The sequence below is a fragment of the Vitis riparia genome, chromosome 13 (genome assembly GCF_004353265.1).
Source record: "Vitis riparia cultivar Riparia Gloire de Montpellier isolate 1030 chromosome 13, EGFV_Vit.rip_1.0, whole genome shotgun sequence".
Lineage (NCBI taxonomy): Eukaryota > Viridiplantae > Streptophyta > Magnoliopsida > Vitales > Vitaceae > Vitis > Vitis riparia.
This window is the reverse complement of record NC_048443.1, coordinates 24,045,613-24,060,202: the sequence shown is the minus strand read 5'-3', so window position 1 is coordinate 24,060,202 and position 14,590 is coordinate 24,045,613. Positions and strand designations below refer to the sequence as shown.

Below are 14,590 nucleotides of genomic sequence, written 5' to 3'. Positions count from 1 at the left end.
TATTAATTTGAAAATTGTTTTGGTAAGATGTTTAGTTCATGGTTTTTATTTTTATTTTTTTTGGTAATACATTGTTTTTGCTCAACTTAGTTATATGAAAACTACTATTATTTATATTTAAAAAAAATAAATAAATAATAAGACGGGTGTCCAAACTTATTAGGTATTTCTAAAATAGGTTTTGAGGTTAACAACATTTTAGAAAACATGAAAGAACTTTAAATAAAAATATAACCCTTCAAACATCCAAAGGGATCCAAGATACCAGAAACTAGATGAGTGCCAAAATTGTGATATGATATCATATTTATTAAAATCTATGATAGTCCAAAGAATATTTGCTTGATTTTCTTTCAAATATTTTTCACAATCTCCCCCACACCACCAGACCATCTTCCCTGTTGAATGGAACATGGTCAAACCAAAGAACCCTAAATTTCCAGGGGAGTAGTGGGATCGATTCATGGTCAATCCTGTAGGTATTGCAGGGACTATGAATGGGATGAGGCAGCTAATCCACCCATCTCACGCTTTCTGGCTGTGGAATATTGCAACTCGGTGAGGCCTTCGCCACCGTGTTGGCATGGCTTGAGCTGCACCCCAAAGCTTTCAGCAGTCCCCATAAGCTCTTTCCTTTCCTCTTATGGCCGCCTCCCTTTTTGCCTTCTTCCGGCGATGTGACCAGCATTGATGGGGTCCGTCGGCTCTGCCTGTTCTTGATGTCCCTCAACTCCATCTCTGTGGGGATTCTCACCATTCCAAAGAACATCTGCCATTGGGATTTTGGTGGGTATGTCATTATGGGCATTCTGGGGAATGTAATATCATACTTGTCCGCGCTCTTTCTTGGCGACAACCCATAATTCTCTGCTGCTGCGTCTGGCAAGGACTTGGAAGACGGGGCTTGTTGAAGCTTCAGGCCTTGCCCGTGGCTGCCATCCATACTCTTTGATCGGGATTCTTTCCCTCTCTTGAATGACTTCAATCCCCTCTGGAGAAGGCCTCCCTCCTTGGGCTGTTGCTGTTTCTTTTCAGTCCTGTCTTCAAGCTTCTGGGTGTCCTCGCAAACTGGTAATTTTTTGTAAGTAATGAGCTTCCCGCAGAAGACAATGTTCTCGGCCGCCGGGCTGGTCGATGCAGTGAAATCCTCGCTGAAGAACTCGAAGAACTCCTGATCAGAAGATGAACTCTGATCATCCTTGAAGCTATCATCCCAATCCCCACCAATATCCCCATACATAGGAAGATCACATAAAGACAGTGTCTCCACTGATTCATCCAAATCGCTACTGTCATCTTCCCAAGTTTTCTGGATTGGATCCTCAGCAACCATGGTGAAACCAGAAGAAACTAGGAGGAAATCTCTAATGGGTGTTGGGTGTATTCCAAATTGAGAAGAAGAGACCAAGTCTTGAATATTTATACGGGAAGCTCGGGAGGAAAATTTCTTGGGACGGCTTCTAGAGGAAGAAAAAAAAAAAAAAAAAAAAAAAAAGGCAATAAAAGAACCAAACAGATAAGGTAGAGATCCTCTTTTGATCTTCTAGAGAGGCAGCCAGGCAGAGAATGATAGACAGATGGGTTTTCTAGATGGATGATGAGTTGGATTTTTGAGGTGGACATATATTTTAGGACTTTTTTTTTTTTTGGAAATATTCATGCGAACGGTCCAAAATATTCCTCACATGAGACAGTAACTGTTATGGGTTTGAAATTATAAATAATATTTATATCATTTTTCATTTTTTTAAAAAGGGTGACGTTTGTAGTTTTGTAATGGGGAAGGTGGGCTTGTTCTGAATGGGTCAAATGTGAAGGAGGCGCACTAGGATTTTCATGTGGGTCTCAGTTCTAGAAACAGGGGGGTCCCCTTGGAAACTCTTCCAGGGCCAACCATTCTTTGATGATCAATAATTTAAGGGCATGAAGATTATAACCATCACCACTGCCATGAATAGTAATATTAAATTTGTCAGATTTAATAATAGTGGGTGTTTGTTTTCAATCATTTTTATGATACTCTTATAGTATATAATTGTACTTTTTGAGTACATATTCGAAAATTTACCATTTTACGAGTTTTATTATTTTTATATTTTATACCCGAATATCTTATTATTTATAATTATATCTTGATCTCATTCACCCACATTTTAATATCATTTATTTATATATTTATTGAATAACGTAAATTTTATTAAACACTTCAAAAACTAGATCAACACCTTAAAATTTTCATAATTTTTATTTTTTCAATAATAATAAAAATAACCATTTTTTTTTTGTATATGATTAATTTTAGGATTGAGCACTATAGCATAAAAGTAAATATGATTTGACAATTTTTTTTTAAAATTTCATAATCTTCAAAGCAAAAAATGTTTGTAAAAACACAAACTAATAAATGTGTCCAAGCAACAACAAAGATTGACATAAACAAAAAAACAAAAAAAAAAAAACTTTGTAATCACAAAGTACATAGCATTATGTTTAGGAATATTTTCAAAAATATTTTTTAAAAATAATTCTAAATTATTTTATAAATAAAATTTTGTTTAGCAAACTCAAATATGAAAATCATTTTTTTAAAAAAAATTTGATGTTTACGAAAATACGTCTCATTTGCATAGAATGCAAAAATTTTAAATCAATCTTCATATTTTCAATTATTGTTCATAATACCCTAAAAAAACAACTAAAAAAAAATTATTTAAAAAAACATGCTTTTAAAACACGTAATGGAAAACGCGTCATTTGAGGAAGAAAACTGGTTATTTGAGGAAGAAAACTGGTTTTGATGAGGTAAAGAGAGTCATGATTCCATTCAAAATTTGACTTAGATTTGGTAAAAAAGTTAAGTGTCATGGGTTTGAAGTATTGACTAAGAGGCATAGGATGAATCCAATGCAACTCAAGGTGAAATTTTCTGGTCTTGTGACCGTCAATTTTCAAAGTGGAGAGCGTGAAGCTTGGGTTATATTTGGTAAACTAAGCGTAGAGCCGGGGCTTGAATTCCCAGCCATAGGGTGCGGGAAACGCCTCCCTGACTTCAAACCGTAAAAGCTACTCATCTTCCCTTCTCAAATATGACTTTTGAATTACCAAAAAAGATTAAAGGAAAAGGGATGCCAATTAGCCATTCCTTTTCATTTTTCCTTTTTTTTTTCTTTCTTTTTTTTTTTGTTCGAAAAGACATAAGAGAAAACACAGGACTTAATAACTTAATTTAAGTTATTAAATAAATTAAGTATATTTGGTAAAATAACTTAATGATATGATTTAAAGTCAAAAATAATTTTAATATGTTACTTAATAACTTAATTTAAGTTATTAAATAAATTAAGTATATCCGGTAAAAACAATTAATTTATTCTTAAATCTGCATCTGCATCTTCATTTCACATTTCTATTTTCATTTACATTAGTTGCATTCACAATCTCTTTTACTACTTCACATCTCTACTGTTACTTAATCTTTTTTTTCCTAATTATAGTTTATGAGGATAAATATGTCAATTTGATATTTTAAAATATGTTTTAAGTTAATTTTATCAAATAACCTTAATACTTAAAGTAAGAATTAAATAAAAAGTTTTAAGTTAACAATTTCAATATAATTTAACTTAAAGTCAACTTAAATAATTAAGTAATAAGTACTAAGTTTTGTCAAACACCTCCTAATTAATGATTATTTTGTATTTGAAAATAAAAATGTTTCAAAATTGAAATTTTAAAAAAAATTGTATATAGAATTTGAATAAAACTATGACTAAAACATAATTTAACTCAAAATTATTTTAAATCATTAAGTAATAAAAAATAAGTTTTTACCAAACATCTTCCAATTTGATTCTCAAAAAATTTGAAGAAAAATATAAAAGAAAGAAAATAAGGAGGAAAAATATAATACAAGAAAATAAAAAATAAAAAATAAATTTAAACTCAATAACTTATTTTTATACACTACTTTAAATTGATTTTACTTATTTTAACCTTTGATATAAAAATTAAATAATTTTAAAAAAGCTTTTTAAAAGAAAAATTGAATATGAGATAGCATAGTATCCATCCGTCTTCACTTCTTTGATGACCTAATTTATTTTTAGAAACCCATGGTCGTTAAAAAGCCAAACACATTAATTTCATATTTAGTACTTGAGAATGACAAATCAGAATAGATCTTATTCCTTTTCTTCCTCATTTTCATATTTTGATAATTTAAATAAAAATAAAATAAAAAATAAATCCGATAGAAAGAAAATCCTACCTTTCTGGTTCATTTATCATATATCATAACTTAAATAGAAATAAAATGAAAAATAATTTTAATAGAAAGAAAATCATATTCATAAATGGGATTTTAATTGATTTGCGGAGAGGTGTAGTGAACAATCTAGAAAATGTTAAAATTATTATTTTAGCATTTTATTTTCATTATTTTATGGTTGATTTTTATTTATTGAGTAAATAGTTTTCTTAGCATTAATAATTAAAAATAAAAAAACTCTCAAAAGTTGTTATTTTAAAATAAAAAAATAAAATAAAAAAATAAAAACATTAAACAAAAACAAATAAACATTCTAACTTTATATTTCTAAAAACATCCAAATATAAGAATTTAAATCATCAATTTTATTTTTATAAAATATAAATATAAATAAAAACAAAATATTCATTCACATTCTTTGATTCTACGTACCAAAGATGATTTATGTATCATTAATTAACTTGGGTTAGTAGAAGTGGAAAAATTTGACACAATTCTTCTTAAACCTAACATATTTTTCATAGGTTTGAATAGAATATAATCATATTTGAATCAAATTCATATTCATGCATGACTTGTTCAATAAATCTATGGTTTTTGGATTAACATGTTTAAATACAAATTTAAATTAAATTAACTCATTTAATAAATGTATTGATTGACCCATTATAATTTTAAACTATTTAACTCATATTTGTCTCATTTTAAATTTATTTTCATGTAAATAGGTTAACTGGAAACTTGTCTAGTTGAGACATCAATTACTTATACAAGTCCCGACTCAATTTGATTATTAAATATAAAGTATCACGTGTTATTTGTTTAATAATTAAGTAATATTTATGCTTTTATTTTTTATATGATTATTATTTATGTCATGTATGGGTTAATTTATATAATAGAATACTTAGATTTTAACACGAAACAAACACAATTCACCGATACCAACACCAATTAACCCCCTAATTAATAGGAAATACCCATTCAAATACCATTACTATAAGAAAATAAAAAATTGGTAAGAATTTTGTTGAGCCATTTTTTTTTTTTAATACTTGTAAAATATTTCTTGGATCGCAAGTTCCCAAGGTTCCAATCCCCAAATGTGCTCTCAATTATGTTGATTAATTTACTTCTAGAAGTGGGTGTGGGGTCAGAGGTCACACTTCCCCAGTCCTTTTGTGGAATATTATTATGAATTTATGATCACTCTACCCACGTGGTTTGAAACTTGCTTAAAAAAAAAAAAAAAAAAAAGAAAGGTCAAAACCAAAAAATCAACCAAAAATTCCGCGTGGAAGAGATATCGTAGAATTGTAAATTAGAGTATAATTAGAGGAAATATCAAAGAATTGTGAAAAAAAAAAATAGATGACTTAAACCATGACCTTTAATCATGTTAGATCGGGTTTTAATAACATATTAAACTATCGACTTTTTAAAAAACTTAAATTTAAAGGTTTTGGATTCAATATATATAGAATATTCCTTAATATAAGAAAAAAATGAAAAAAAAAATTAAATAATTTTGTTTCTTTATTGGAGAATTCAGTTAAATATTATATCAAAGATTTTTTGTTATGGCTCTATTTCTAAATAGTAGGATTGTGATGATGAATATGGAAGTGGTTCTAGAAAATGAAAGGTCTTTGTTAAATCTTCCCTAGTCTTTGGTTTTTGAGTTTTGGTTTGAGACTACAACTTTGTATGTGTTAGTCCAAGATGATTGCATTTTTTTCCTTAAAAATGTCTTTGTTTTCATGGGTGTGGAACATAGAGAAGTAGCTTACTTTGACAAGAAGACCTACAAAAGTAGATATTTAAGGGGATTTAAACTTTTTTTAATAGATAAAAGAGAAATTTATTTATTACTATTAGATTATAAATGTTTTTTGGTCAATTTTTGCCTCCCCAAATAAAAAGTTACATGTTTACCTTCCTCAAGTCATTTGCTGACTCAGTCACTGATCATGACTCACCATTTTCTATTGACTCCCACACACTATTCCAACTAAATATTTATAAAGTATTTTTTTTTTTAGTTTCAATTATATCTCAAAATATTATGTAAAAGCCAACCAAAAACATCTTATATTTATTCTCAAAATAACTCATCTAGAAAACAAATTCTCAAAAAACTTTTTTCTATCGAAAGTATGTCAAATATGTATTTTGAGTTACAAAAGGATTTAAAAAAATAAAAAAATTGTTTCAAAAGAAACATCGCTAACATTTAGAAATTTTCCATTAGCAAAGAAGTCATGTGTTTGTTATCTACTTAAAAACACAAAATTTATATTTGATTGGTGGGATATAATAGCAGAGAAAATTAAAAATGAGACAACATAGCATATCCTATATTTGGCATAGTTGTTCCGTAATAAGATAAAATAAGTTATCCTTTTATTTATCGTATCAAATATGAAATGAAATTGTATTATAGATGAGACATATTATCCAATCTACCTTTTTATATCCATTACATAAGATGTGATATTCATAAATTGAAACACGAGTTCTACATATCCCATGAATCATAAATTTATTATTCTAACCAATTTACTTTTATTTTCAATTTTTTATATTTTTATTTATGAAACATAAAATTTTGATTGAAATAAATTAAATTTATAGTTTTATAAAAACTAAAAAAGTATTTATAAACTATATAATAAAATAATAGTAATCTAGTATCTAATATAACATTTAACATATATATAAGTTGTTTTTATATTTTTAATAATACAATATAATATTTTTATTTATAAATTTTAAAGCGCAAAGTGGGTTTTGGTTCACTAATATGAAAATGTATAGGAAAAAAAACCTCAAAATTTTAAATAAATATTATTTTCATCTATTTAAAAATAATTTGAAATATATACACTTTTTAATGAGTCATCCAATTATTCCCCAAAATACCCTTTTGACTTGTTATATCATCAACATCAATGACAACTAGACTTTTCTACGTAGATATTTCATTTCCTTTTAGATATTTATTATTATTATTATTATTAGAGTTTTTTTCCATCTAGAAACAATCACCCCTTTAAAGTAGTTTTTTTTTCCCTCTCTCTATCAACAAACAATACATTGGAGAAATGAGTTAAGGTGTCACCTTAATGAAAAAAATTCTAAAGAGGTCAAGTGGAAAAAACCGTAAACCTTGTTCCCAGCAAAAGTTAAACTCATCTACAATCCATTAAGGTTTCACTATTTTTTAATATCCACTCTTCAAACTTCCTCTATGGGATGTTTGTTTATGGAGAAAAAGAAAAGTCTCAATTTTTCCTATGAGGTGTTTGATTTTGGATGGAAAAAAAATCCTAAATAATAATAATAATAATATATAAATAAATAAAAATTACTTTGAGGAGTCTATTGAGGAATAATTGGATGACTTATTAAAAAAGTGCATGTATTTCAAATTATTTTTAAATAGATAAAGATAATATTAATTTAAAATTTTTGAGTTCTTTTTTTATATATTTTCATATTAGTGAATCAAAACTCATTTTTTCCAATTTTAAATATTTTAATCTTGAATACCATTAACAAGGAAATAAAAATTATTTACTAAATTGTAAATTATAGAACCATTTTCAAATAATATTAAATATGTGAGAAATTTCATATCTTTTAAATATCAAATATCTAGATGCAATATAATTTTTATTTAAAACAAATATCAAATGTTATTATTTATTTTGTAAATCAAACATAATCATGTCATAACATATCTATCAAATGTTTCAAACCTCAAATTGAGGTCTTTTATGCACTTTACAACCTTGGTTAAGGCGGGGGAGGAACTGGTTGGGTTTGACCGTTCAAGGCGCTCTTTATATAAAGGATATAAATTTCAATAGGATAAATCCTAAAATATGATCAACCAAACATAGCCTTAGGATTGTTAATTGTAGGGTATCACTTAGGGAGTTCAACACTGCAATATTTCTTAAGGTAAAGTGTAAGGCTATGTTTGTTTCTTGGAAAGTTTGAAAGAAAATGAAAGATAATGAAAGTAGAAAGAAAATAGTAGAAGGAAAGAAAAATGAAAGAGAAATTTTTTTTTTTAAGTTAATAAATTATTTTTATATACTATTTTAAACTTTTTTTTTCTCTTATTTAATTATTATATATATATATATATATATAAAATAAATTTTAATTATATTTGATTTTCTTTTACACTTTTCATAGTAAAACCAAACATGAAAAAACAATTTTTTTGAGAACCAAATATGGCCTAAGTGCCCATTAGAGCCTGTGAATCCAAGTGTAAAGCTTAAAGGCTTGTATCGATAGTCTTATTAGTGAAACCCTAGTTCAATTGGAACTAAAAAGAGTGGATGTAGGTCTCATTATGTCCAACCACTATAAAAATCTTGAGTTTGTATTATCATTTTTCCGTACTCTCTTTACTTTATATAATTATTTTTTTTCATTGTGTTTGTTATTTTTTATTTTAAAAATTAATTTTTTATACAAATATAAAAATAAAAATTTACCTTATATTATTAATTTTTTATAATTAAATATTATTTTTATTTTTAATAGCACTTGAATTAAATTTTATTAATATTATATAAATTGAATTTATAATTTTTTTACCAAATCAAAATAGGAAAATTATTATTATTTTTTTTAATGTTTTCATTTAGCCACCAAAGAGACACCATTGGCAAATGGGTTGGGACTGTTCCCAAATTTCTTACTCTTTGGGCGAGCTTTGAAAGAGGCCCAGACGCCTATTCCCAGGGCCCATTCTGAAACTTTCGTCACCAGACTCACCACTCACCTGGTGGATATGGGCCAGAACGTGCCCAACAAGAAAGTAGATACCGTACCACTGAAGGCAGCCACCAAAACGACGTCGTTTCAGGCACTAGGATTGCATTTGCATTTCCTTTTTAAAACTAAAAGACACTTTGTTCCCGCAATATCCTCTGCGTATTTCGTCCAATCCTCGGCATCAAAAACCATACTAAAGCCCACATCTGACGCGCCTTCTCAGCGCGTGGGAGTCATCAATCAAATAAGTGCAGGTATTATTGTGAGTCTGTGACAACTCGCATTTAAGCGAGTGGAAGTTGATGAGCAGGAGAAGGACAGTGAGGTAATTCTAAATATGAAATAGGGTGTTTTTAGTCAAATAGGAAAAGCAGAGTCTGTTCTATATAAAGTTCCCAGTAGAGAATTTCCTTAGGTGCGACTAGGGTTTTAGCAACTCCGTTGTTCTCTCTGCGCAGTCTCTTGCTTTCAAGGTCAGGTCTCTCTCTTTTGCTTGTCTCAGTGATTTAGAGGGATTTTTTTTATTCTTTTGTTTAAGATCTGGGAATCGTTCTTTGTTTTTTGTTTTTCTATTGATTTTCTTGTGATTTTGTTATTGATATATGTTTCTATTTATTTGTGTGTCTGATTGGGGTTGAGCGACGATTTAATATCTTCTATGATTTAAGACAAGGATTGGGGACTCAAATTACAATTTTTTTAAGTTCAGTTTGTGGGGTTTTTTGTTTTTGTTTTGGATTCTCGAAGATATTTGATCTAATCTGATATGTTATTTCATAACCATGTTTTTTCTATAAAAAAAAAAAAAAATTCTGAATAAAAAAAAGAATTGCGATACATCTTTTCTTTGCTTCCTTCGCCTCTTCTAATCTAAACAGAAATTGGAAATCTCCAAAATGTACAATCATTCCTTTAATATTCGTCCTATTGATTTTTTAATCTTTCCTTTAATCTCCAAAATGTTTGAGCCTCGATATGAGTATGTTGATGAAGGAATGCAGCCCTTTTCCTTCTTTTGGTTATGGGTTGTTGGTATTATTACTCTGTATTGACATCTTTTTCTTTGACTTCTCCAATTGTTGCATTACAATGCTTTTTTTGTTTTTTGTAAAGCAGAAGCATTGGCTTTAGTCCTGACATATTCTCTGCTTGACCTTGTATTTTAATAATCGACAATTTTTTTATTTTTTTTTAATCTATGGTTTGGTTTTGTTTGTAGTGTTATGCTCCTTACATAAAAGATAAGTTGTTTTTTTTGCCTTAGGCAAATTTTTGTTCTGGAAAACTATATCTTAATCAGGTTCAAGATATGTATTTAAATTAAGCTCAGTTAAGGGATGGGTTTTAGTTTTTCCCATATGACTGTGGTTTGACTAAAGGATTTTGATTTGGATGTTCTTTTTGTTTCCTTTTCTTCCTTTATCTTATCATTAGAATGAAACACGGTGATCTAAATTCTTAATTTTTGAGAACTGTTGCATGTTTGGAACTTCTATTGAAGCACTGATTTTGTTTTAAATGTTGAGATGAAGTCCTGCAAGTTTCTTTCTTTATTTCTTTTGTGCTAGTTCCCTTAAAGATGGGGAACTTTGCTTAAAGAATTTAGGGTTTTCTCATTTTTGTGTTTTGGCATTGTTTTTTAAACAGTTTCTAGCAAAGAATTCATAATGGGTAAGGAGAAGGTCCACATTAACATTGTGGTCATTGGCCATGTTGATTCTGGCAAGTCAACCACAACTGGCCATCTGATCTACAAGCTTGGAGGAATTGACAAGCGTGTCATTGAGCGGTTTGAAAAGGAGGCTGCTGAGATGAATAAGCGGTCATTTAAGTATGCCTGGGTGCTTGACAAGCTCAAGGCTGAGCGGGAGCGTGGTATCACTATTGACATTGCATTGTGGAAGTTTGAGACCACCAAATACTACTGCACAGTCATTGATGCTCCCGGACATCGTGACTTCATCAAGAATATGATTACTGGAACCTCCCAAGCTGACTGTGCTGTCCTTATCATTGACTCTACTACTGGAGGCTTTGAAGCTGGCATTTCCAAGGATGGGCAGACTCGTGAGCATGCTCTCCTTGCTTTCACCCTTGGTGTCAGGCAGATGATCTGCTGCTGCAACAAGGTAATGTGGCGAATGCATATTTGTGTAATGTACTTCATGATTATGTAGACCATCTCTTGATTGTATTTGTATTTCAACTGCTGTCCTTTTAACAGATGGATGCTACAACCCCTAAGTACTCAAAGGCGAGATATGATGAAATTGTTAAGGAAGTCTCTTCCTACTTGAAGAAGGTTGGCTACAACCCCGACAAGATTCCTTTTGTTCCCATCTCTGGTTTTGAAGGAGACAACATGATAGAGAGGTCAACCAACCTTGACTGGTACAAGGGCCCAACCCTTCTTGAGGCCCTTGACATGGTTCAAGAGCCAAAGAGACCCTCAGACAAGCCCCTCCGTCTCCCACTTCAGGATGTCTACAAGATTGGTGGCATTGGCACTGTCCCAGTGGGACGGGTTGAGACTGGTATCCTCAAGCCTGGTATGGTTGTGACTTTTGGTCCCACTGGACTGACCACTGAAGTAAAGTCAGTGGAGATGCACCATGAGTCTCTTGTGGAGGCTCTTCCTGGTGACAATGTTGGGTTCAATGTGAAGAATGTGGCTGTCAAGGATCTCAAGCGTGGCTTTGTTGCATCAAACTCCAAGGATGATCCTGCCAAGGAGGCAGCAAACTTCATATCCCAGGTTATTATCATGAACCACCCTGGCCAGATTGGCAATGGCTATGCCCCTGTTCTGGATTGCCACACATCCCATATTGCTGTCAAGTTTGCTGAGATCATGACCAAGATTGACAGACGGTCTGGTAAGGAACTTGAGAAGGAGCCCAAGTTCTTGAAGAATGGTGATGCAGGTTTGGTTAAGATGATTCCCACCAAGCCCATGGTGGTTGAGACCTTCTCTGAGTATCCCCCTCTAGGGCGTTTTGCTGTGAGGGACATGCGTCAGACAGTGGCTGTTGGAGTCATCAAGAACGTGGAAAAGAAGGATCCTTCGGGAGCCAAGGTCACAAAGTCTGCTGCCAAGAAGAAGTGAACCGCACAGTTATGCATATCTTCAATTGAAATTGAAGAGTACAAGTATAATGATAATAAAGACTGGTTTCTCGTATGTATTTGTATGGGATGCAGAGGTGGTGTTTTTGTTGGTTATAGGTTTACGTGGTCACCTTCATCGTGTGGCTGTTCCCAGAGCTGGGTGCTTGACCGGCGATGGCAGGGCTATTATGGAGTCTAGCGTGCTTTCCATGTGTGTTTTTCATTTTCAATGTGTTGGATCAACTGTTATACTTGTATAACTTTTTAAGCGCTCAGGATTGTTTCTGAGCTTACTAATTATAGCCTTGGCCTATTATGTGATTGGTTTGGTTATATGTGAGGTTTAGATCATCAGCTCATCATCTTGAATATTTCTGCAACGTTGAAAGTGGAGCGGTTTTGGTTGGCAACCCACGAATACAACGTGGAAGTGAGGTTTGATCTAAATATATCTACCCCCTTCATTGGTTTGAAATTTAATTGGGGATGAATTTGATAAAATTTCAAGGTAAGGGGACTAGGGCTATGTTTAGTTAAGGGAAGAAAAAAATGTTAAAAAGGAAGATTATTTATTTACATGCGGTTTTATTATGGGGAATATAAAAGAAAGTCAAATAGTAATAAAAATTTTATATGCTTTTTAAAAGGGTAATTGTGTTTTCGATCTAAGTCCAAAAATTAAGAAGGAGGATATAAAATATGAAGAGATTAATATACCCTTCAAAATTATTTTCTATCATAATGTTTGACAAACCTTTTTACCTTAATTTTTTTTTTAATAATTATTCTGAAAATTTATTATTTTTAGAAAACTATTTTTAAAAAAAATAAATAAATTTGACATATTTTTAATTATTTTTTTATACACAATTTTATATATATATATATTTTTCAATATGTTTGATTTTTAAATAATAATAATAATAATTTATTTTTATTTTTTTGGAAAATGGTGTATTTTTTTTTTCCAAATCACTAAATTATATTAAAATTTATTAAGGTTTACAAAAGGAAATAAAATTTAAATTAATGTTTTTCTACTTTTTTTTCATATTAAAAAAATGTCATTTCTGAAAAAATAAAAAATTCATATTATTCTTCTCACTTTTCAGATTTTTTTTTGGATCTTGGGCTTAAATAGTGAATTTATATGAACTAAAATTTAATTTTTGAGCCCAATCAGGTCCAAAATACAATAGTCCATTTTTTAAATTATTTAATTTATATAAAAAAATTAAATAAATGAAATGAGTTTGAAATAGATTTGAAAGTAATTTAGGGACTTAAAATTTTTTTTTATTTTTATATTTTCTCTCTCTTTTTTTTTCCCTCAAAGTAGGTATTTTATCCTAGACTTTTAAGGCTATGTTTGATTCCCGGAAAGTTTGAGGAAAAATGTAAGAGAAAGAACATAAAGAGGAAAAGTAAAAGGAAAAAGAAAGTGAAGAAAAATAAAAAATATATTTAAAATAAATAAATTATTTTTATATACCATTTCAAACATTTATTTATTTATTTAACTCTTCTTTATAAAGATTAAATAATTTAAAAATATACAAATCTCTTAATAATTTTAATTATATTTAACTTTCTTTCATATTTTTTTATAAGAAAGCCAAACATGAGAAAATCATTTTCCTCAATATTTTTTTTCTTTCCGTAATATTTTTCGGAACCAAACATAGGCTAAAGGAAAATAATGAAATTAACCCTAGTTTATATAGCCCAACATTTGACTTTGAAGTTGAAATCAAGCAAACTTGATATGTGGTAAGAGTTTTGGAAGAAACCCAAAAAGGAGAAGAAGAGGAAATTTGGTAAAGAGTTGCATGGATGTAATCTTCAAACCTATGAGCAATAATTGCGTGTAACAACTAATTTTTCCAAAAGATGTAATTGTTTGGATCCAATTTGATTGGAAGTGTTTGGGTGGTAAGAGTTGAGCAGGTAAGTTTTTTTGAATTAGAAAATGGTCATATACTCGTACTTGGAATTTCATGAAGGATTTTTAGCACCCCAATATTTTCATATGTACAGTAATAATGAATAAAAAAATTATGACAATGGCAATTAAATTAATAATAATAATAATATAAATGGGGGGTGAGACCCGGTCTCACAGGACCGGCGAAACGCAGCTGAACCCTGCCCTGCCGAACGCGCTCAGCAGATTGGTCCTGCATCTCAATGACCGAAGCAGACCCCACTGTCCTTTTCCTGCACTTTTTCCTCCGGCAGCCGCCTCCCTGGCCTCCGCCACAGGGATTATCGGCGCTGGAGCACGGCGATTCTGCCTCCTCCTCATGTCACTCAGGTTCATCTCTAGTGGGAACTTGGGCAATCCAAACATGAAGGCGTGCTTCTTCGACCTCGCCGCCGGCGTCACTCTCATACCAGAAAATCCGGGCTGGTTCTGGG

The 14,590-nt window shown here is 30.5% G+C and overlaps 2 protein-coding genes across 3 annotated transcripts; one reads left to right on the top strand and one right to left on the bottom strand.

Moving 5' to 3' along the window:
- Positions 1–149: 149 nt before the first annotated feature.
- On the bottom strand, positions 150–1,475 carry LOC117927727. Its single transcript, XM_034847386.1, has one exon. The coding sequence runs from the start codon at positions 1,331–1,333 to the stop codon at positions 512–514; it is 822 nt and encodes a 273-aa protein (XP_034703277.1). The 5' UTR covers positions 1,334–1,475; the 3' UTR covers positions 150–511.
- Positions 1,476–9,435: 7,960 nt separating this feature from the next.
- Positions 9,436–12,512, top strand: LOC117928658 (elongation factor 1-alpha-like). 2 transcript variants are annotated; one of them, XM_034848613.1, is made up of 3 exons: positions 9,436–9,537; positions 10,712–11,193; positions 11,289–12,512. In XM_034848613.1, exons 2-3 carry the CDS (start codon positions 10,732–10,734, stop codon positions 12,168–12,170), a joined length of 1,344 nt encoding a protein of 447 aa, XP_034704504.1. In that variant the 5' UTR covers positions 9,436–9,537; positions 10,712–10,731; the 3' UTR covers positions 12,171–12,512. The 2 variants fall into 2 exon arrangements, with proteins under 2 accessions (XP_034704504.1, XP_034704505.1); XM_034848614.1 differs by having other exon boundaries at positions 9,470–9,542.
- The last annotated feature ends 2,078 nt before the right edge of the window (positions 12,513–14,590 follow it).